This window comes from Raphanus sativus, chromosome 4 (assembly GCF_000801105.2).
Source record: "Raphanus sativus cultivar WK10039 chromosome 4, ASM80110v3, whole genome shotgun sequence".
NCBI lineage: Eukaryota > Viridiplantae > Streptophyta > Magnoliopsida > Brassicales > Brassicaceae > Raphanus > Raphanus sativus.
The window spans coordinates 24293114-24316484 of record NC_079514.1 but is presented as its reverse complement, the minus strand read 5'-3'; the positions used below and the strand labels follow the sequence as shown (position 1 = coordinate 24316484).

The 23371-nt window shown below is 34.7% G+C and overlaps 1 protein-coding gene and 1 long non-coding RNA gene across 5 annotated transcripts; both read right to left on the bottom strand.

The window, feature by feature from the left end:
* Nucleotides 1-5240: 5240 nt before the first annotated feature.
* LOC108828881 (F-box protein At1g61340) lies at nucleotides 5241-8210 on the bottom strand. 4 transcript variants are annotated; one of them, XM_018602548.2, is made up of 6 exons: nucleotides 8024-8209; nucleotides 7046-7208; nucleotides 6771-6837; nucleotides 6413-6681; nucleotides 5824-5898; nucleotides 5241-5737 (listed from the first exon to the last, which is right to left on the bottom strand). In XM_018602548.2, exons 4-6 carry the CDS (start codon nucleotides 6662-6664, stop codon nucleotides 5531-5533), a joined length of 534 nt encoding a protein of 177 aa, XP_018458050.1. In that variant the 5' UTR covers nucleotides 6665-6681; nucleotides 6771-6837; nucleotides 7046-7208; nucleotides 8024-8209; the 3' UTR covers nucleotides 5241-5530. The 4 variants fall into 4 exon arrangements, with proteins under 4 accessions (XP_018458050.1, XP_018458051.1, XP_018458052.1 ...); XM_018602549.2 differs by lacking the exon at nucleotides 6771-6837 and having other exon boundaries at nucleotides 8024-8210; XM_018602550.2 differs by lacking the exons at nucleotides 7046-7208; nucleotides 8024-8209 and having other exon boundaries at nucleotides 5836-5898; nucleotides 6771-7019.
* Nucleotides 8211-9895: 1685 nt separating this feature from the next.
* Nucleotides 9896-12133, bottom strand: LOC108828913 (uncharacterized). Its single transcript, XR_001945833.2, has 7 exons — nucleotides 11948-12133; nucleotides 11735-11844; nucleotides 11121-11393; nucleotides 10918-11026; nucleotides 10691-10832; nucleotides 10549-10609; nucleotides 9896-10479 (listed from the first exon to the last, which is right to left on the bottom strand). It is a non-coding gene; the product is annotated as an uncharacterized LOC108828913 (long non-coding RNA).
* Nucleotides 12134-23371: the final 11238 nt, after the last annotated feature.

The window sequence follows — 23371 nt, the reverse complement described above, 5'->3', positions numbered from 1 at the left end:
ATACTTCCTTTGGCAGAGATAAATACCAAGGGGACTGCGAGATAATTCCAGTCCAAGGAAATACTTTGAAACTCCAAGGTCTTTCATATGAAAGCAAGTCTTCATATATGTCTTAAAGGATTCCAAAAGAGCTGAAGAGCTAGCTGATACAACCAAATCATCAACATATACTAGCACTTGAATGTACTCAGTGCCACGATCCAATATAAAAAGAGAATAGTCAGAGCCGGACTGAGAAAACCCATAGGAAATAAGTGATGAAGAAAACTTTTCAAACCAGCATCGAGGGGCCTGTTTTAAACCATAAAGCGACTTTTTCAGAAGACACACTTTGTTCTTATCAGAGCCACGGAAGCCAGGAGGGGGACGCATGTAGACCTCCTCTTTCAAATCACCTTGGAGGAAGGCATTGTGTACGTCCATTTGATGAATTTCCCAGTTTCGAGATGCCGCAATTTGAAGAAAAGTATGCACCGTCGTCATATTTGCAACTGGTGCAAATGCTTCTTCATAGTCCTCACCCTCAACTTAACTGTTTCCACAAACAACTAGACGTGATTTTCGTCGTTCCAAAGTACCATCAGCTCGGAACTTGAATTTGAAAACCCATTTGCAACTGAGAGCATGTTTTCCTGGAGGTAAGTCAACAACAATCCAAGTTTCATTGTCTTCAAGAGCGACGTACTCGTCTTGAATAGAATCACGCCAAAGCTTATCAAGTATTGCTTGGCGATAGGATGTTGGCTCAATCATGGACGTGATTGCAGCAAGAAAATGTCGATGGCCCTCAGAGAAACGCGAGCAGTCAACATAAAACTCAAGTGAGTAAGGAGTTTTAGTATAAGATGCAGCAACCGGTATAATAGTGTTCAAAACATAATCATGGAGCTTAGTTGGTATATTCTTGGTCCTAAGTCCACGTCCAAATTCCTGGATCGGAGGAGGCAAAGGAGATGGTTCTGTTTCTGTTTCAGTTTCAGTTTGTGGCAAAGAGACATGTGGAGTCGAAGATGTCTCTGTTTCCGTAGTAGGTGTGTTAATGTTAACTGAATCGGTAGTCGGAGATGCTGACTCTGGTGAGGGACAATGTTCGATTTCAGATTCTGTAGTAGGTACTGGATCCAAAGCAGACTCTGGAGACTCAGAGATAGGGACCTCAGGAGTTATATCTGGTTTGGACTCAGAGACAGGGTCAGAGACAGGATCAAGCGGAAGTTGTAATTCCTCGGGAGGGAGTGATACCTCTGTGATAATCGGAGCTTCAATAGGAATGACAGAAGCAGCCATTGCGTACGGAAATTCTGACTCGCAAGATACAACATTTCGGCTAGTAAAAAAATTTCCAGTGTCGCAGTTGTAAATATGCCAACCTTTCTGTCCATGAGGGTAGCCAAGAAACACTCCTTTGATGCTTCGAGAAGCAAATTTGTCTCCCTTATGATGCTGATTATGTGCATAACATAGGGAGCCAAAGACTCGAAGATGACTCAATGGAGGCGGATTTTTATAAAGGAGTTCATATGTTGTCTTGCCATCAAGTAAGGGCGTCGGAGTTCTATTAATCAGATATGCTGCAGTCATGATGCATTCTAAACCCAAAAAGTGATTGGAAGGAAAGCTTGGAACCGCAAAGCTTCGCGACGTTCAAAATATGACGATGCTTTCGTTCAGCTCGACCATTTTGCTGAGGCGTTCCTGCACAAGACGTTTCATTTATAATGCCTTTCTCTCGAAGATACTGTGTCATACACATGAATTCAGTTCCATTATCACTACGGAGTCTTTGTATGTCCTTATGAAACTGATTGTGAACCATAGAGATGAAGTTTTGAATAGTCTTTGATACTTCAGTCTTATTCGGTAATAGGTATAGCCACACACTACGAGAGTAATCGTCAACAAGAGTCAAAAAATATCGAGCACCAGATCTTGCTGGAGTTCTATAGGGTCCCCACAAATCGCAATGCACCATCTCAAATAAAGCCTTAGTTTTATTAGAAATCTTTGGAAAAGAACATCTTGTCTGTTTGGCGCGGATACAAATCTCACACACCTTATTTTGAGAAACACTATCAATAGAAATAGGTAAAAAAATCCAACACTTTAGAAGAGGGATGTCCTAAGCGATGATGCCAAACATCTGAAGTCACAAACTTGTCTTGACGAATTGCGCCTGCAAACTCCATCCCTCGCAGAAAATAAAGACCTTGCGACTGCTCAGCCACTCCAATCAGCGTCATCGTAATGCGGTCCTGAATCAGTCCAAGTTTGTCAGTAATCTGAAAAATACACTTTTTCTGTCGAGCTAGCTGAGAAACATAGATCAAATGACAGTGTAGTCCATTGACAAACAACACATTCTGAATCGTAAGGTTAGAACTCAAAACCGCGGTTCCTTGCTGTGTAGCAAGTGCAATTCTGCCATCAGGTAATTTGACAGGTAACGAGGCTGTATCTCGTATATCAGTAAGAGAGGCAAGTGCACCAGTCATATGATTTGTAGCCCCTGAATCAATTATCCAAGAAAAAGTAAGAGACGTACCGCTTAGCATATTCGGTGGCGTCTTGCGTTCGTTCAACATGGTCACCAGTGTTTTCCACTGTTCATCGTTAAGACCAGTAAGGCCAATGCGATCTGAAGAAGTGATCGTGTTGGCAAAGTGTTGCGCCGAGCCATGGGAGGTTGCATTCGCTCGAGCTGGTTCAGTAGACTGTGGACGAGTAGACCCCGAGGAAGATCCACGTCCTGCGCCTGATGATAATAGCCCACGAGGTCTGTCACCCCACCATTCAGGATCAAGAGTTCGGAAGCAGTTTGACGCAATGTGCCCTTTACGGTTACAGCTAGAGCACTGAAGTTTCATCCTTTCCTCTTTGGAGATGTAAGTTCCCGAGGATCAAGAAGACCCGAAGCTCTGATTCGCACGAACCGCATGAGCTGCCGTTTCAATCTTCTCATCCATTATTCTAGTCGTATGTTTAGAATCTTCGTCTTGAAGCAGAGCACTGTACGCAACATCTAGAGAAGGGAGAGGGTCGCGAGCAAGAAGATTTGATTTGACCGAACCGCATAAAGATTCGCCAAGCCCTTTCTCATGTAGCTTATCTTCCTCCCTTTCTTTCTCCAGATCAATGCCACTAGGGCAGCCATAGTTCTTCGTAATGCGATGCTCTGCCAACGCCGTCCATAATTTCATCAACTTTCCATAATAAGTTCGATAGATAATCCATGCTGCCGACAAGTCGCAAGCTCAGCCTTAATACGTTGAACTCTCTGTCCATTGTTAACAGAGTATATCCTTCGTATATAATCCCAATAATCGCTTGCGATTTCAAGGTGAGAGAGATTCGAGCGGACAGATTCAGTAATGGTCAGTTTAATCCAAGATAGGACCAAAGCATTTTTGGTCCACCAATCATCGAGATCGTCAGAGTCTTGATCCGGCTGTGGAAGTGTGCCGTCAACGAACCCAAACTTCTTTCGTGCCTTCAGCGCCATCCTCAAATTTGTAGCCCACTCATTGTAGTTAGAGCCTTTGAGTAATGGTTGAGATATCACCGACCCGGGATTATCACTTGAAGACAGATCATACGGCAATATAGTACGCCGTCGGACCTCAATTCGAGACTGTGAAGAAAAGGTTTTCACAGAAGACTCTTTAGTGAAGTCGTCACCATCGTTGCTTCCCATAGCTTCAAATCAAAGAGAAGATAACGAAAAATTTAAGTAAAACCAAAGCTAAGTATTTGTGTTAAAGCTCTGATACCATGTCAAGAAACCTAGAATAGGGTAATGGTTTTCTTGTATTGATCTAGGTCAAAGGACCAAAGTATATATACGTACAATGTTTCCTAATATCCGAAGATATGCATATCTATATTACAAGTATATTAACATAATAGATTACAATAGAATATATGGAAATATCTTCGGTATATATCCTCAATAAAGACTGGTTTGAAATTGAAAAAAGAATAGTTTTATTATTCCAATTATCTTAATTATATATTGGAATAATTAAGATAAAGCGTCAAATCTTGCTTTGTCCGAGTGTTCTGATGAAGCGTCTTGGAGTTCATCACATGGTGCAAATAGATATTTGGATATATTCCAATTATCTTAATTATATAGATTGCTATTTATTTTGATATTTATCTTAATTAGTTAGAATTATCTTATAAATTTTTAATAGTTTATTATTATTCAGTTTCATATAAATATGTGTTTTATGTAGAGTTGTATTCAGATTATTGATATTAATATTTTCATTCCTTCTTTGTTATGGCAAGAACTCGAAAGTTCTCAGCAAATCAAAAAGTCTTTGATCCTAGGTATTCTTAGACTAAATAGGATTTATTGTGTTATCATAACTTCCGCTACATCATCACATTTAATGAGGAGAAATAGATCTGTGCAGCATAGGTGGTTTCGAGAGTGAAACATCAAATTGGTGTTGGAAAGAGAAGCTTGAAGCTTTTGAAATAAGGGCAAAACATGGCGATGAGATGAAGAAGACAGAAAAGCGTCGCACACGTGTCTTATGAAGACCTAGAAGCTTTCACGTGGCAGAGTTTATATCTTGTTTTTTACCGTTTTTCTAATGGAATAATTGTATTTTTGGCTATCAGGCATTTTATTTTCTGCCCCAATTTGTATCAAAGATTAATGAAAACCAATAAATTGACAAAAAAATATGAGACATATTTTCATTATTAAAATGCAATATTTTGCAAGATAAACTAATATCTTGCAAATTTTGCAAGAAACATTCAACGGTTTGAAGCATTATAAAACTGCAAAAGATATATAAAAACAATATTTGGCAAAAAAAATGTGACAATAGTTAATATGTTTTTGTGGTTGCTATATGTTTTAGAAAAAAAAAAATTTGCATACCAAACACAGGAAATATAATATAGATTCAAACACATACACTATAATTTTAAAATTTCAGATTCTTGAAATTTATAAATTTGTATGTCATGAATTGTATTTTGTTTCGGTCTAATATGGTATGGTTTAGTTATTCCTATTCAAACTATAAAAATTTAGAGAAAAGATGAGGCAAATTTATAAATTTGCTCTAAATCTATTATTTAAAAATATTTATTAAAACAGTTGTACCAACATTCGCTATATTTTCTATATCGGCAATTTTGTAACAATTCAAGTTGCATAACTGCGTTGTAACTCATAATTATACCAGAATAATTATATACATTTTGTTGCACTAATACCATTAAATTGCAATAAAAAATATTGCAAATATGCTATGTTGCTTACTATATATATTTTACAACTTCATAAATAAATCCAAATATACTATATTTACCTTACATAACAAAAACATTTCTGACCTTCTAAACAAGCTAGCCTCTCCAAAACCCTATCTTTCTTTTTATCTAACAACAATTTACAGAGACCTATCCAAACCAAAACTTACGAACATAACTTATAATACTGTTTCTTCAATCAAGAATCTTGAAGAAACCAAGTAGATTGGTATTAGCCTCAAACCAAGCTGTTTGATTACTTGAATAAAGCCACTGAGACTCCAGAATCGTCCTTGTTACGGAAACGGTACCTTTTCTGCAATGGGGCTCCCGGGGCTTCTATCTCATAAGCATAGCCATCACCTAAACCAAACGGTTTATCTAAACCGAATTTGCTATGTTGAAAAACAGAGGTTTTCCGAGGTGTACTATACGCGAAATGTAACTGCTTTGCGATTAATGTCTGTAAATAAAAACACGTACAAATTAGATTAACATCAATTAAATGTTGTACCGTGAAGTAATACTAATGATCAAAATTTTACTTACAGCTTCTCTTACTGTTTTTGAAACATGAAACAGTTGTTTCAAGTCTTCATGCTCGACGCCACATATGATTCTCACCTGTAAAAAATGGTCAATTTTTAACGTCAAACCTCATATAGAAACAGAATTTCTCCAGATATAGAAATTATAATTTGACCCTCAAACAACGAGATTAGGTTCAGTTTCAGCTCAATTAAACTGATACTACTATCAAATCCCAACTAACTTTAAAGAATCCAGGGATCATAAAAGGATAAATCCAGAGATTTTAACATTTCGATTTTCAGCTCAGTAAATTAACATCCAACTGCTAACAGATATTATAAAAATAATAATAAATAAAAAAAAGAGAATTTGTGATGAAATCAACAATAAAATTTTGAAAATTTTCCTGTTGCGCCAATAAGATTTTGGATCTAAAAAAAACAAAACTTTCAACTCAATTTGATAATACTCTGTAAATCCTAATAAAATATCAACTCAGGAATAAAACCCATGAATCAAAATGTGATGAAAATAACAAACACTCTCAATTCCAGTACGATTTTGAATCTCAGAACAACAAAGAGAAAGAGTTAGAGATGAAACTAACCAGAATATCTAGATGAAGATCTTCAAGCTCTCCACTTTGACAACTTGCAGACGAAAGCTTCTTCGATGAGATTTTCCTGACTGGTGAAGTGAAAATCGAATCACCAGTGTCTGAAACCAGAGTCCTCTTCATCCCAAAACCTTTCTTGTACTGAGCCAACTCTAACTCTAACCCTAATCCTCTTTCTTCCACACCACGACGATGCTTCAAGTTCGATTTCTGGGCAACGATTCTCTTCTTTCCCAATGCCATTTTCTACTTCACGGTATCTGCATCAGAAAACAAAAATAAAAATCAGATCTTCTTCGAATTTAAGAGACTCCAGAAACAGGAGAACTGAATAAACCAAGAAACGAACCTATACACAGTGAGATTTCTTGATATATGCTCAAAATGTCTCCAAGTATGTTTAATGAACGAAGAAGCTGAGAAAAATTAGTGATTTTTCTTGTTTGAGTTGTGACAAGGAGATTAGGTCACTTGTCTGTACTTATATAGTAAACACTTGAGGCTAGAACTATCTCTTTTTACTTTTTAGTCAAATTAATTTATTTTGTAGAAAGAGAACACCCGAAACTTCCTTGGACGAAAATATCTTCAATTTTTATTTGTTTAATTTTTAAATTTGTTTACCTTCCTTCCCCCTTCCTTTCTTGTGGTGACCAAAAGACGGCTAACAAAAACTAGCCGTTAGGAAGATACATGGCGAACTCCGAGTCGGTGAAAGAATCAACGTGCTGACGTGGCAACAAGTTGTTCCTTTGTCGGTTTGGTCTCACACGGCATCTTAGGATTCCTACCACCATCACAGAGGAATAAAGAAGAAAGTAAAACACTGGTCTTTTGAGTCTCTGACACACACAGTTCTCTTTCTTTAATGATCTAAACACATATCAGTTATCACCGACCTATGGATCTCGAGGATTAATATGTGACCTATTAAAGAAAGTGTCTGAAGAGTAATATGTGACCTCTAGTGTAACATAAACTCAAAATGTGACTTGGTATGTAAATCACTCTTAAATTTGTTTATCTGCGACTTATATACAATTGATTTTGTTATTTCGTTTAATTGCATTATGAAATTACAAAGATATGCATTTATCAATGGACAAAGATGTTAAAAAAAAACCAAAAAGTCAATGGACAAAGATAAAAAGTAAAACAAGATATGCATATATCTAATATTAATTTAGAATCTTATTTGTTGTACTTCTCTGACTAATTAACATTTTAGTAAATTAAAGAATCTATGTTAAAGCTATAAGATTATAGAAACAAAAATACAGAAAATACTAACAATGTGGAATATTAGATAGATGGGTGGTTCTTACAAAGATTGAATAATCCATGAATGATTTCCAGAACGGTGTAGGTATCTAACTCTGGCTTTTTTGAACAAACACAGATTTACATGTCAAAGTATAAAGAAAAAATTGATTTTGTTTTTTCTTACAAAATCAGCATGAAACATTGAAACATCACAAACCCCCCCCCCCCCCCCCCCCCCCCCACCCCTTGATTAAATGAAAGAAAAACTACAAACATGAACAATAAATTTGAGTTACGATCTCTCAGAAATCAAGATTGGAGAGTTAATCAAAAGCTTACAGCGAAAGGATTGACTTCTTCTTCCTCAGCGAATGGATTCGGATCGTAGCGATTAGCCATGGCTTAAACAAGAAGAGGACCTGTAATCGATTTAAGATCGATCTTAGCACGGACCGAGAGAGAATTAGCCAAACGTCGAAGACTAAACTTTATATTACTAGGGCAAGTCCGCGCTTCGCGCGAAATTTTTTCTATTATATCTTATTATAGTATTTGTGTTTACTTTAAATGATTTATGTAAGTTATGTATGGAGTGTTATTTTGTATTATTTTCTTTTCTGTTGAATTTTTTGTTGTAAAAGACTCAAATCAATTTTCTTGGACTTAATTAGGATTGTAGAGGTTATTAATGAAATTATGTAGTATTTTTTATTATGTGGATATAGATATTTTAGTCTGTTTGTTTTAGTATAAGTTATCTACTTTCATTCTGTTATTTTTGTTTGTTATCGAATTGTCTTATATTATATATTTTGTTAGACTATTTAAGCATATATGTTAAGTTTATCGTTAAGAATTAATTTTATATTGAAGTAGTTAATTTTTAAAAATGTGAAACATTTGTTATCATATTATCTATTTTAATTATTTTATTTTCTGGCTTTGCATTTATTTGATTAGTGAAAGCATAACCGTATTGATTTTTATGCGGTCTACCAGTTTGTCAATACAAAAGTTGAAGCAGAAGTTAATGCTTGTCTTATATAAGCGGTGTCCATTACGTACTTTGTTATATATATAATACCAAAATAGTAGTGTAACATAAGTTAAATGCTATGCATTAGATAAATTAATTTACTTTGGCTATTACTTTTTTACATATTGCTCTGTAGTGTTTTCATAGTCCAAGTTTTATTGTCGATGAAAATTTTATTAGCTAGAAATGTTGGATAATTGAATACAGTTTAGAGATAAAAGCATACAATATGTTAGTTATTTTTTCGGTTTGACCACTTGCTTAATTATACTCGTTGATCATCTTTTCAATACTTTAGACGTCTGCATTTTAACTTTTTTATTATTTTTATGGTATTAACGCTGTGATTAGTGTAAGGCTAATGTAGTTTTTTCTTCAAAATATACTGACGTAAATGCGTGGTGCCTAGCATACTCTCTCTTGCCTCTTTGTTTTGGTTAACTATGTGTCTATAAAAATAATAAAGTTAAAAATAATGGAAGTTAGTGTACTTGAATTGAGAGTAAAATATACATTTTTAAATGTTAACTTAAATATAAATAGTTTCTTCTTAGTGGTAATATAAATTTTAAAATTTAAAATTTAAAATACATTAAGGAAAAAGTTAATCTTTCCTGTAAAAAAAAAGGAGAAATAAAATCTCCATTTCTCCATATATTTGCATCTTGGCTTTGTAAAGGGTGACTCATCTCCATTTTTTTATCAAAATGCTATTTAGCAAGCCCACTCTTTCTCAAGAATCTGCAAGCACCCCATTCCGAGAGTCACACAAACATACTGAATCATACATGGTTGCTTTTTCGGTTACTCCTGGAAATTCACAATGAAACCAGTTTGGTATATGAGACTTGGTAGAATGTACCTCAGGAGCCGCATATCCAAAAATAATCATGACTCTTGTACTAACTTAGAACAACCATCAACTATTAATATATTATAAATTATTAATAAACAATCAACCATCAAAATAAATTATTTGCACCATCCTTCATAAATTTAAAATTACGTTGGGACCCTCTCTAGATTCGACTGATGTTGCCCAGCAAAGTTAAAGCTATTCTAGGCCCTTCATGGTTTATGCCCACAGAATTATCCCTTTCATCTCAGTCTCATTCATGATACAATTATCAATTATCTTTGAATCAGAGTGTACCATGAAAGCGTTGTGACTGGAACTGGATCTTAGCTTATTAAATGTTATGATTTCAAACAATACACAACACAAGTTTACCATGGAAGTAACTTAAAACGTAAGATCAAATTGAACTTAAAATAATGTTTTAAAAACTACAAACAAAAAAAGAGTGGTAGGTGGTGGTGCAAAAGAGAGATTGTTTGAGAGCTTTGCCTTCTTTTCTTACTCTCAAAATCTTATTTTTTGACAAAATCTTCCTTTATTCCTTTCCCTAAAAAACAAATAACAAAAGCCCCCTTCTATGTGTTGGTGGGAGCAGGTTTCTCAGGTGAACTGCTTGAAGACTCTCCTAGGGAACCTTCATCTTGAGACACAACTGGGATCTTGACCCCTCTCTCCATTTCCTTCTCGAGCTCTTCTTCAGATCGCAAAGCATTGAACAGTCCCTCGAGTGACTTAGCTGCAGCTAAACACGCAGTGACGATAACTCACAAAATCATTCCAAGTGACTTCCACAACGTTGATACTTATACCATATGCGACCACTAAAGAAGCAAGATCCCTTATGTATGGTGATGACACCAAAAACTTCAAACTCTCCATCGTTCCCGTCTTCGGTGTGTTCTGTAAAAGAGTTGAAACAAATCAGAAGAGTCCTCCTCATAAGCTGCAAGAAACAGAACAAACTGTTACCTTCTTTCTTCCATTGGACCGTCCCTCGCTAAACCAAAGTCTGAAAGCTTTCCGTTGTAATCTTGTTGTTATGAAATAGAACCAAGTCAGTACAATTATAAATCCACTAAGATGGTACTGAGATTTCGGATAGAGTATATACCGAGTCGAGCAAGATGTTCAAAGCCTTGATGTCTTGGTATATGACTTTAACAGGGTCGCTATGAAAAAATGCAAGCTCTTTAGCTGCATCAGAGCAAACTTAACCCATAAGGTCCAGGAGAGCGTCTTAAACTGCACATAATCTGCTTCAACACCATCGAAGCATAAGAACAAACAATCACCTGATAATTTCAATAAAATCTTAATCCAGATGATCCTCAAGATTACCGTTATTCATATCATCATAGAAAAGAAGTTTGATCTTCCAAGAAATAACCAACCAGTTTAACTAAGCTCGGGTGATTTAACTGTCCCAAGTATTTGATCTATGTCCGACCTAACAACAAATCACACAAACGGGTCAGAGAATGAAAGAACGAAACTTTGAGATTGGAGTGACATGATAAAAGAACAATGTTGTGTGTACCAACCATTCTCGGTGACCTTGAAATCCATCAGGGTTAAGACGCTTGACAACAACTACAATACAATGCTAGATTTAGCTAGATCTAGAGTAGTCTAATTGATCCATCCTCTATAGTCAGAACAGGAACCGCCTTGTCAGACAACATAGTTTGTTCTATAAAGTTTCTGGTTGCAGTATGAGTTCGTTGAAGGTAAAGTCCCTCACGTTCGCTTTGCAAAGTATCCTTCCTTCTCCCTTATGAGCTGCCGATGAAGGTTGTAGAGACCATTGCTCTTATCTGCAGAAACACACACAAAAGGTTGACTAAAGTTAAAATTCAGGACAACTGAAAAAGGTTCATTCTTTTTCTCAGAACCATGATTGATAAACTGTTAAAAGTTCATTTTTGCAGAGAGACACTTAGAAATTTAAAATCTCATAAACTTTCGGGAAATCTCGGAACCTAATAAAACGGTTAGCACTTATCGTTACCTGAATGACCGTCGCCTGAAATATAATTCACAAATCTCATTATCAACAAACACAAATAGAGTAACCGAATCAAGTGAGATATATGAACAGTCAGTAAGATTCTCGCTGGAATTATATGAATCTAAAAAATCTAAAAAGGGTTCTTACGTTGACGTCCACCATCAGCATGTCGACCCACATAAGCTCGCCGCCACGCTTCACGTTGCCTCCCAAAACCTCAAAAGTCTGGCCTCTACGGCGGAGGAGCACTTGCCGGTCTTCAGATCAGAGAAGAAAACGCGAGAATTAGCCATATTACGATCTTTTAGTATGAGCTCTAATAATTGGGAAATGAGATGAGAGGAAGAGAGAATCACTCACCCATATTTATATGCAGATATCGCCGACTTCCAGTTCGAACGAAGCATTAAAGAAGACATAAAGGGGGAGCGAAAGCCGGGATTGATCACGAAGCTTTAACTAACAATGTTACATCCGAACGAAGAAAGAGAAGACGAAGCTCTGTTCTCGGCCAGACACTAACCAAGACACAAAAACCCAATCACGTATGAAAAACCGAAGCCCTATAAATCACCCTTTTAATGAAACGTAGCGTTTTTACAAAGCGGACACGTGTCGCCTTCTCCTGCACTGAATTAGTGACGTGTCCTCACCTGGAGAGAGACAAACTCTACTTTATATAATTAGATGCACACAAAAAGCGCCTCTTAATTAATTATTTATGTTTCCTTTTGGTTCATAGTATTTTAGGACTGGGCATCATTACTCGTTACTCCCTTAAACTCGCTATTCGACTCGTATTTACCTTAAGAATTCAAGTATTCGGTGTTGTCAAGGCAAGTAAGAAGTCCACAATTTTCATTACTTACAAGGCCAAATCAAGTATCAAGTATCATTATTATTTTTAGTACTTGACTTGTTCACCCCGTTATTTGCTCCATTACTTGCTATTTGTTAAATGATCTATTATTTATTTCTTCGTATTTGTCTTTTATTTTACTTGCATTAGGATTAAACATAAATACTCATTATTCTTTTTATACTTGTTACTTATTTCTTATCCATCTTGAGTTTAAAAGATTCGTCGTCATCTAATCAAATATTACATAATAATAAGTATTAAAAAATTTAGTTATATGACTTGTTATTATTTGTTACTTATTTAGAGAATACATTTTTTATTTGTCTTCTCTAAAATATGAACATATATTTCGTTTAAGTTAATTCACATGTTGTTTTAAATAGAAAAGGCAAAACATACTTTTATACCTATTAGATATTTATTTTTAATAGAATATTGTTTAGTAAATATTTTTTAAATATTCTAAAAAAACTCGTAAATAGTTCATACGTACTCATAAATAGTTTACAAGTCCTCGTGAATAGTAAGTAATAGAGCAAGGGAAGTAACTTGCAAGTAATTTATTTTTGATCAAGTACTCGAAATAGCAAGTACTCGTTTCTAACAAGTCAAGTACAAGTCGAAAATTTTATTATTCGTACAAGGCAAATCAAGTCGCAAGTACATGCAAAATTGCAAATACTCGCTTTGTGCCCAGCCCTATAGTATTTCGTTTTCTGAATCTAAATACTATGCTGTTCATCGCTGGAAGAGGGGGGCATGTATACTCGAACTTTTGAACAGTTACTCTGGGGATGCAATAAGGTAGATTGAATAATGCAGAATGGGAGAAGTCGGTTAATCAGGCAGAAGCTGTGAGTAAAGAACATATCAATGCAAGGAGGAGACGTTATGAAGAGGCAATCGACTTAATTTGTCTGGAACTTTCCTCTGAAAAAACACGAATATGTAAGGCGAGAAGAAGAAAACTAATGTAACAATGGGCTTGAATTGCCATACGGAAGTGTGAAACAAAAACTCAAACGCAACTAATATTCTTTAGCCCATACGTAAGTGTTAGCCAAAACCCAAACACAATTAGGTTTTCTTTGATTTTTTTCAAGTGCCACTTGTCCTAATTCCCCCGAGGAGAGAAAAAGTATCCTTTATATTTATATATACTAGGATAGGTCCGCCCTACGGGCGGGATATATTTTATTTGTGATCTAGGTTATTATTTTTATGTATGATTGTGATTTGTGTTTTAGGTTTATATTTGCAAGAGATATATATGATAATGATTTTTTTTTATTTTAAAAACGTTTTAGGTAAGGAGGGATTTTATGTGATTAGCGTGCCGGTTCCGAGATTTTGAATGTCCAATATGAAACTAAAAAAATATGTTAAATATCATAATATATATAAATAAACATATAAAATTTTATCTAATATAATATTTAAATATATTCTATACAAAAATAACCAACTGAAATATATATTCTTGTACATCTATAGTTACATTAACTAATAGGATTGTTTTCCGTACTTAAAAAAATTAATTCTAACATATTAATTTTAAAAAAAATCAAAACAAAGAAAATGATTTGGAAAGAAAAGAAAAAAATTGGTTTTTTTAAGTTGTGGGACCCAAAAATTTACCCCATACCAATGTTTCACTTGTACCTCCTTAGGCCCCGACATCAGTGATTAGATATATTTTGCTTATTTACGATAGTTGTTCTTGTTGTCCAAAAAAATAATCTTATGATATTATATATTAGTTTAATTTAATCTACTTCATTAAATTATTTGATATAAAACGTGTGTTGAATTTGATGATAGTGTATAAATGTATTTTATCTGCAATTCAATGAAAACATCAGAATAGTAAAATTAAAAAAAAAATGAAATATGAATTCATTTTTTAAAATATGATTTATTTGTGTTTGTATAAAATTTATATATATAATAATTATTTTATTATTATTTTCGAATTAAATTATATTTTACATATGTCCAATTCAAGACCAGTAAAATTTATTAATTATTGTGTTTATTCATTTTCCGAGTATTAATTTATAAACTTTCTACTATATACATTATTTATTTTCATTTTTTGTGTCAATATAATGAATCTCCACGTTGTTAAATATTTTTATTGCCAAACATTATCGACTAAAGCAAGAACTTCATTGAGTGTACAATTTGTTAAGAAAATACATTTCAAACTGAAGCGAACATATAATGGAGTACGAACACAAACCAAATTGTTTCGTGTTAAGAGCATCTCCAAAAGCAATTTTGAAATTTTAAAAATGAGTTTTACATGCTTTAAAGCAAGTTCCAAACTTTAAATTTTGAAGTTCCTTACTTTTAATTCCTTGAATTTATTTGTTTTTCAAATAATATTGTTAACTTACATTGTTATTTGATTAATTATAAATATTTTGCTTGAAATATCATTAATTTATATTTTAATACATATTTATATGTAGACATACATAAATATCCTATAAAACTTTTATTGATCTGTATGTATATTATATTTATTAAATCATCTAATTGAATTTAAATTATTCATTTGAAGAGAATGTAAATACCTTTCATCCCAGATGAATAGATATATATATCAAAAAAATATTTTGAATACTTAAACATTTTAAATTTTGATGATCAATAAAATTGACACGGTAATCTTTAAAATCTTGAAGCCAAATTTTATTTTGCATATGTAAATTTATTTGCTATTTAATATGTAAGTTTATCTATTATATAAAAAATCTGTAAAATATTTTAGTCTGTAATGTTTAGGTACTAACTACTAACACTCATATTGTGTATTCAATTGTAGTGGAACACAACCCAGTGTGATGTTTAGATGTATGATCAAGCAGCATGAAAGAATCACTACACACAGTATAAAGTACATAACTTTTAAGAAAAGTCCTAACGTCGAAATGAAAGTTGTGATTGAAAGGTTTTCTTAAGCCGAACACATGCATGTCGGATCGCCCGGATAATATCTCTGACAGCTTTGTCTTGGATAATAACTTGTGTGAAGGCTCTGCTCAATATAGGGAAGACGGCTAGATTTATCATACAATACTTTCTCTACTGGTATTCCTGTCTAGGTGGAGATGATGAGTTGGATGTCGGATTCAATGACCGTAGGTCTTGTTTGTCCAGCATCAGTCTCAGCTCTGCTCAATTCTTTGCCTTTGACTAAAACAGTAGCTATCTCGTCCCTAAGCTCTAGTTCTGGACATACTGAGATTCAGCCTGTTGGAGAAGAACTCATGGAATTGTAAAGATTAATCTTGGGTTTATAGATAGTAAGACAAACTCGAAGACAATACCTTCTCAAAGTCTTGGCCTTGCACAGCTTCATTCTTCTCCCTAGTGGTCTGTCTGAGTTCCTCTTCAAGCTCTCTAGCTTCCTTAGGGATCTAAAAAAACTAAACTTCCATTCTTGATTTACTCAAATAGATAGAAAAATACATTTTCTGTTAAGAACAGAGGAAAACATAGAACATCTAGTCTCCCTTGTAGGGCCTACTGTATGGTTCTTATCCAAGAGTGGCATTAGTTAGAACATATATGTGGAAGAACAATAAAAGAAAGGAAGAAACTCACAATATAGTTTCTGTTGGCGTCTTACATGTGAGAACTATATATTCTTCGTGGCATCAAAATTTCTGGAACCTGAACCGTTCCTCAGGAATTGGGTAGGCGGTCTGGTTAACTCATCGGAGGTGGTGGAATCGCTGAACCGAATCGCTAGAAGAGAGTCTGTCATCCTGAAGCTCTGGTTGCACCGAATCACCTCAAAACAGTGAACCAGCCTTGAGACGCTGTCTGAAAGTGGCCAGATGGTGTAAATAGGAAAACATAATCAACAAACAGAATTGAAAATATGTACCAAAAAGTGAAATAAATAGGTATACTCAAAGATCAAAAAAAATTCTGAGATTATATTTAGACTTCCCACCTCCACAATGGAAGAACAACGGCCATCCTTCTACTCAGAGAGAAACACATATGAAATCTCCATTACACTGAAAAAATGTCTATCGAGATTAGGAATGAACTATGAAGAAGATGATCAGTGGTTAAGGCCTGACCTTTTTATAGGTGAGAATCACCGCCTCAAAGATGGATTAGATTGATTGTGGGCAGGAAGAGTTAAAACAACTATGTAACAAAAGCCTTCATGTCTTCACTAAAAGGCGCTTGCTTTGGTCTACTAGACACAACTTTATGTTTCCTTTTTTTCATATCACGATCCGTTAGCCTCTTCTTACCCTTTTTATGTAGTGCCTAGCTCCTTTGATCCTTATGGAGTCTAAAAACTTTCATCACTCTCAGCTGCTTCAACATTGAAATGTTCTTCACCATTCACAGCTGCTTCAGCATCAAGATCTAAAAAATCCTCTGGAGTTTCTTCGGCATCCCAAATATGCTCACTGCAATTATGCTTTCTCCTTATCAACTCCATCAGAACCTTGATTCTATCATCCTCCACATCATCAACTCTCTGAAAAGCATGATTTAAGACTACATCATAGTTTCATTTTCATGAGATGTATGCATAGAGGTCATCCTACACCGCAAAGACAAACCAAAGTTTAAGAATCTAAAAACTCATTTCAAACAGGATGAAGGCATCTTAAAAATAGATAATTACATATGCTGTAACAATTTCCTCCAAGCGAATGATATCATCATATGACACCTTTGCAGCTCCCATGCAATTTATGCATCTAGGACCATTATTAAAACCTTTGTCCAGTTTTTTTCCACAAAGCTTTCCAATCTTTGGTACAACTTCCATTGCCCAAATTTGCAAGGCGTATGAGAATCCATCTAACACATAACTAGTAGTCTTGTCCTTTAGTTTCTCACGGTTTTTGGCTACTGAATTGCAGAGAAGGTCATACGCAGCAACTCCCAAGGATACTTTCGAACCTTCTCAAGATCCATGACCACCGTGATGTATTTGAGGGGGATATTGGCCTTCTCATCTCTCGCTAATAACACACAAAGAATGATGGCCAGGTAGATCAGTCGTATGCGATATGCATTGTCCCACTTCTTAACAACTTCCTTGTCCTTATTCCACAGGTTGAAGAGTGTAATTGTTCCATCTTTTCTCCTCAACACCTTGCTCCAGAAACCACCATCATATTTTCAATCTTCAAAATCGTTAAGTGCGATACTAGTATTGCACTCAAACCCGGTTACTGCGTGGAACTCTTGTAATGAAAATCGAAGTGGTCTCCTCGCAAAGACAAACCAAAGCTCGTGCATCTTGTAAGTCAGCAGCTCCCTGCACAAGAAGCTGTGTATCACTATCGCGGAGTAACCCAGACCATTATCATGAAGCTTGAAAATCTGAGAAAAAACAGAATCTTTCTTCACAACATCCAACTCCTTTGGCAGCCACTTTGTGAACTTTCTGATAAAGTAGTCGATCATGCAGTTGTTATTGATCTGGGTCACTTGGGGCTCCTCACCTCCTCTTCTGCAACTCCTCAGACATATCTACAAGCCATGAAAAAGTGTTAGTTCAACATCTTAAAGTATCACTATCATCACAAAAATAATGAGATCAAAAACAAGCGGGTTCTATATTTACATTCTCCCTATCATAGACTATGTGTTCCACCTAGTTAAAATTTTACAAAAGAACAACAATTTGTTCGATCGATCAATCAACAACAAGCATGTCTAGAACCGTGAAATGAGAGAAAAACGATTGTAATGAGAGCACAAACAAAGAAAGAACATATTCTAGAACACTTTTTCCAATCGGACCACAATTATCTAAGATTACAAACAAATTCGAAGAACAACTACTCTACACTATAATCGAAAAACAAAAGCTACATGAAAATATCCACAATCGGACAACATTAACAATATTTGAAGTCTCGATTTTTTCCCCTTCCCAAAATCCTTAATCAACTTTCTACAAATACAAATCAAAAACATTAACATGCAAAGACTTAATTGTGGTGTATAAGATGATTAACCATCCCGGGAAACAAATTTACTTTAAGAAACATGACAAACCGGTTTTTTTTAAAAAAAAATCTAGATTAAATGGAAGAACACTTCGATTTCGTGTTAGATGAGAATCAATAGAACTAATCGAATAACCAGTGTGAAGAAATGTGAGATTTCGTCGAAATTGATGGAAGAAGACTTTGATTTTGATTTGACCCGTCCGACGAAGAGGAACAACACTTGGACTTTGTTGAATCATAAGTGAGACCGAAGAGGAATATGACGAAAACGAGATTAGAGACTATGGGCAGAGGAGACACCGAAGAAACAAGGCTTCTCTCTGTTGAACCCTAAATCTACATGGAAGTCATCTCTACGGCGGAGAAGACAAGAAGACAAGAAGATTTGTACTTTTAGATTATTTAACTAAAAAATTGATATCTTTAAAAGATCTGGTCAATTCTAGAGAATGAAATGAGTCTAAATTTCCCAAAGAAGCCAGGGCAAAGAAAATTAAACAATATCTTATGCAAGTGAAATTTTAGCCATGGAAATCAATTTTCCATCAAGTCCACCTCTATTAAAATAAAAATATTGTTAGTGTTTTTTAGCTAAATAATCTAAAAGTAGTTCAAGTTTGTGTTGCATGGGGCTTGAAATTTCTTTGCCTAATGAAACTACTCATAGCGTTCTTAAACAAATACAACTCTAACATTATTTTGCATATCAATATCTAGAACAAATCTATTAATGCAACAAAAAACAAATTATCCTTTAATTTTTGTTGCATTAACATGTTATTGTACAAGCCCCTTTCCACTTCAGCGCAACCTTCTACTTCAGCGCAACGTACATAAAGATGATATTTGTAATGAATTAAAGGGTTTAAGATGGTGAAGCTTACACTCACCTTTTGTCAATGATTTCGAAGACTTTTTGCATTTTTTATTCTAGTTGAAATTCTCTGCGACTGTCTCTTTCGTCCTATCCATGGCTGCATAAATGTATCCATGATAGCTGTTTTTTCTCTCTATCAACCATCCTAAATACTTTAGAGCATGTCGAACATTCTTCCAAAATTTCTCTGCATAAGTTATTGTTTAATTTTCTTTGTCCTGGCTTCTTTGGAAAATTTAGACTCAATATTGTTTAATTTTCTTTGTCCTGGCTTCTTTGGAAAATTTAGACTCATTTCATTCTCTGGAATTGACCAGATCTTTTAAATGCCTTTTTCTGTTTTTGAAACTGGGTCATGTTTATGAAAGAAGTCTCAAACCTTGTTATAGCCGGTCTATGCAGATTTATTTTTTGTGAATTTCCTCATCATGTTTTTAATAAGGACATGACTGTAGATATATCTATTCATGAACATGCACTTTTTTATGGCATTCTTCAAAGCTGGAATTTCTCCAATATCTCCAACATTAGATCAATGCAATGTGCAATACAAGGAGTGGTCTTTTCTCTTCAACCAATTTTCCTGAATTTAAATATAAAAGTGCTAAGAAGAAGAAACATAAGAATTAATAATAAAATATTTTCTAAGATAGTTACAAGCTTTTATGTAGTTCTTTGCCTTGTATGTGATAACTTGAACTACACAAGCTTCTTCAATCTCTTTAACCATCTCATCAGAATCTTAAACAACAATGTCACATTTTTCACCACTTTCCGAAACATCTTTCAACTTCATGAAAACATAACTTCATCTAGTTGTTAGTTCCCCTAAAGGTTATGTTTTCATGGTGTCAAAAGATGTTTCATAAGTGGTGAAATAGGCGACGTTGTTGATTACGATGCTAGATGAGATGGTTGAGGAGATTAGAGAAGCTTATGTGATTCAAATTAGCACATACAATAAAAAGAACTACATAAAAGCTGCTAAACACTATCTTAAGAAATATGTTATTTTCAACTCTTATGTTTCTTCTTTTTAAGACTTTTTATTTAAATATATGAAAATTGCTTGAAGCCAAAACAACCCGCAAGTCTATTGGACTCTTTGTACTTCACATTGCAATGATCTAATGTTGTAGTAAATTGGATAAATTCTAGATTTGAAGAATACCATGAAAAAGTGCATTTTCATGATTGAATATATCTGAAGCCATGTCCCTCTTGTGAACTATGATGAAATTCACAAAGCAAAGAAATATGCACCGACCGGCCATAAAAATGTTTGCGACTTCTTTCATAACCATGACTCAGTTTCAGAAACAATAGAAAGCTTTGAAAGATCTTGTCAAGTCTAGTGAATGAAACCAGTCTAAATGGCCCAAAGAAGCTGGGGCAAGGAAATTTAGATAGTATCTTATGCAAAGAGATTTTGGAAGAATGTTCGACATCTGAAGCTGAAAAATCCTCCTGTAAAAATACTTAGGATGGTTGATGGAGAGAAAAAAATAGCTATGGGATACATTTATGCAGCCATGGATAGGTAAAAAGAGACAGTCGCAAAGAATTTTAACTGGTAGAAAGAGAAATACGAAAAAAGTCTGAGGTCATTGACAAAAGGTGGGAGTGTTAGCTTCACCATCCTTTGCATGCTTCTGGGTATTTCCTAAACCATTCGATTCATTACATATATTATGATTTTGTACGTTGCACTGAAGTGGAAGGGGAATGTACAATTGCATTAACAAGTTGGTTTATGTTTTGTTTATGTACTGCATTAACAGGTTAGATATAAAATATTAAAACGGTAATTTGTTTATATGTTGCATTAAGAGGTTGGTACTAGATACTGATTTGCAAAACAAGATAACAATAAAGTTGTATTTGTTTAAGAACTATACTGGTATCTTTGGCCATGACAGACCATTAGGAAAAAGATATCAAACACCATGTAACATGAGCTATTTTCAGATTACTGAAATTAACAAATACTAACAAATTTTTTATTTTAATAGTGGTGATCTTGTTATGAATACTCAAAAACTCAGAACTTGGCTGTTAGGATCCTTAATATGACTTGTAGTGCTACTGGCTGCGAAAGGAAATTATGTGTGTTTTTACTTGTAAGTCTTCGTAATAACTCTCATTATATATTTTTAGGTTCTTTCACTTCTAAGTGTTGAACTTGATTTCTAACAACTTCACAATAAGAGGAGAAATCGACTTGCACAACATTGACTGGACAAAATTGTTTTTGTGAAGTATAACCAAGCTATACAATGTCGAAGCAAGAGAGGAGACACCAAAGATCATACTCTTTTGGAAGAAATTGATGGGAAGAATTTGATGAAAGCAATGAGGGATTAATTGGAAGAATGGATGGAGATTCATGTGATAACGATTATTTTTTGTGGGAAAGTGATTATTTTTCATGGAATGTCTTGAGACAAGCTATGGGTGATGAAGATCCCAGCTATTCAAACTAGAGGGGCAAAGGGTGCATGTTCATCTAAGACTGACATATGAAAAGGTTATCGATTTATTTTTGCCTAGCAAAAAATGATGGTGGTGTTAAGATTAGATAGCTTGACTTGTGGTTCGATCCCAGAAACAACAAAGTTAACAAAGAAGGATTAACGGAGTTATCAATAACATATTCTAGATCATATAGATCAAGCTACTGGATCTGAGCCATCTAAGCGAATTCAGAGTAGATGCTCCTCCTGCTATCTGGTTAGGGAAATATGACATGGTGGCTGTAAATCGGATAGCAAGAAGAAAACTACAAGTGATTAGGAGCTGTCAAAGGATTTAGTCTATAAAAATGGAAAATCAATCACAATTACTGAACAGAGACGAGAAATGACGAAGAATAGCAGCGAGATTTTATGAAAAGAGTTTTGTCGGTCATATTCCTTGTGTTTCCAACTATGCCTCCCAAGAGTCTCATGTTGCGTCATCACATGTTTAACATATTACACACCCATTTGTCTTTAGAATTTGCTAAGAGCTTGAGGGACAACATCTGTATGAGGTTCTGTATAGAGGAGCATAACTTATTATAATGCCGAAGTTACATATTTTAAGTTGTGCACCAACTGAAGCACCTCATTTGCATATGTGTTCTTAACTGCAGTACAAGTTTTCTTGTTCTCTTTTCTCCCAAATAGAATATGTAGAAATTTATTGTAGCCCAGCTCTTTTGCTAAGAAAATACTTTTAATAGAGGAATTGACGGAAGATATTGTTAGTACAGAAAATACTAACAATATTTATTATAGAATATGTAAAAATATTTTTATTTTAATATAGAAATGGTGATCTTGTTATGGATCTTAATCTAAAATAATTCGCTATTAAGATCCTTGATATGATTTGTAGTGCTTCTAGCTGTGAAACGAACTTAGGTGTTTTCCTCAGTTGGCCAAAGTTGTAAAATTGTTCTTTTTGTTGTGAAACTAGAGATTTAGGAAGTGTTATTCTTATTTATATCATGAGTAATGTATATATACAAGTAGTTAGACCGTCCAACAAAGAAAAGGAAAACCAAGTACAAGAGTAATATGGAAATATGTAGAAAAATGGAAAGACATGACTAATATGGAAAAGGCTAATCTAGCCGACTGGTATGTCTTCATGCGCCTGGTACGGTTCGGTCTAAGCGGATATGGGTCGACCACCAAGTGGTTCTGAATACTTCCCCTTGGCCGACACTTCTGATCAGATTTTGTAACATGCTTAATATTGCCTCATTAAAACCTTTTCAGGAAAACCCAGTGGAACAAAACCTTGGATTAGAAAAAAGAGTACAACACACATTACTCCCCCTGATGAATGCATCACTTGATAAATAGATCTTCTGAATGTTGCTCGAGTGAACTTGGAGTACTTGGATCTCCCTTGTCTTGGAATTTCGTGGGAGTAGTCTTGGACAGTATGTGCTTCTTTTTGGTCCATAATTACACATTCTGATTCAATAAGCTTATGGCCTTTGACCAAAACTCCTTATGAATCTTCTTTGTCGTGGGCTACACCACGTACCG

Excerpts from the sequence above, each read along its gene's own strand:
- LOC108828881 (XM_018602549.2), bottom strand. The coding sequence starts at position 6,664 with ATGGCATTGGGAAAGAAGAGAATCGTTGCCCAGAAATCGAACTTGAAG. Across the intron at positions 5,899-6,412 it reads ATCTTCATCTAGATATTCTG|GTGAGAATCATATGTGGCGT; the intron begins GTTAGTTTCATC and ends CATTTTTTACAG. Across the intron at positions 5,738-5,823 it reads CAAAAACAGTAAGAGAAGCT|ACATTAATCGCAAAGCAGTT; the intron begins GTAAGTAAAATT and ends TTTTATTTACAG.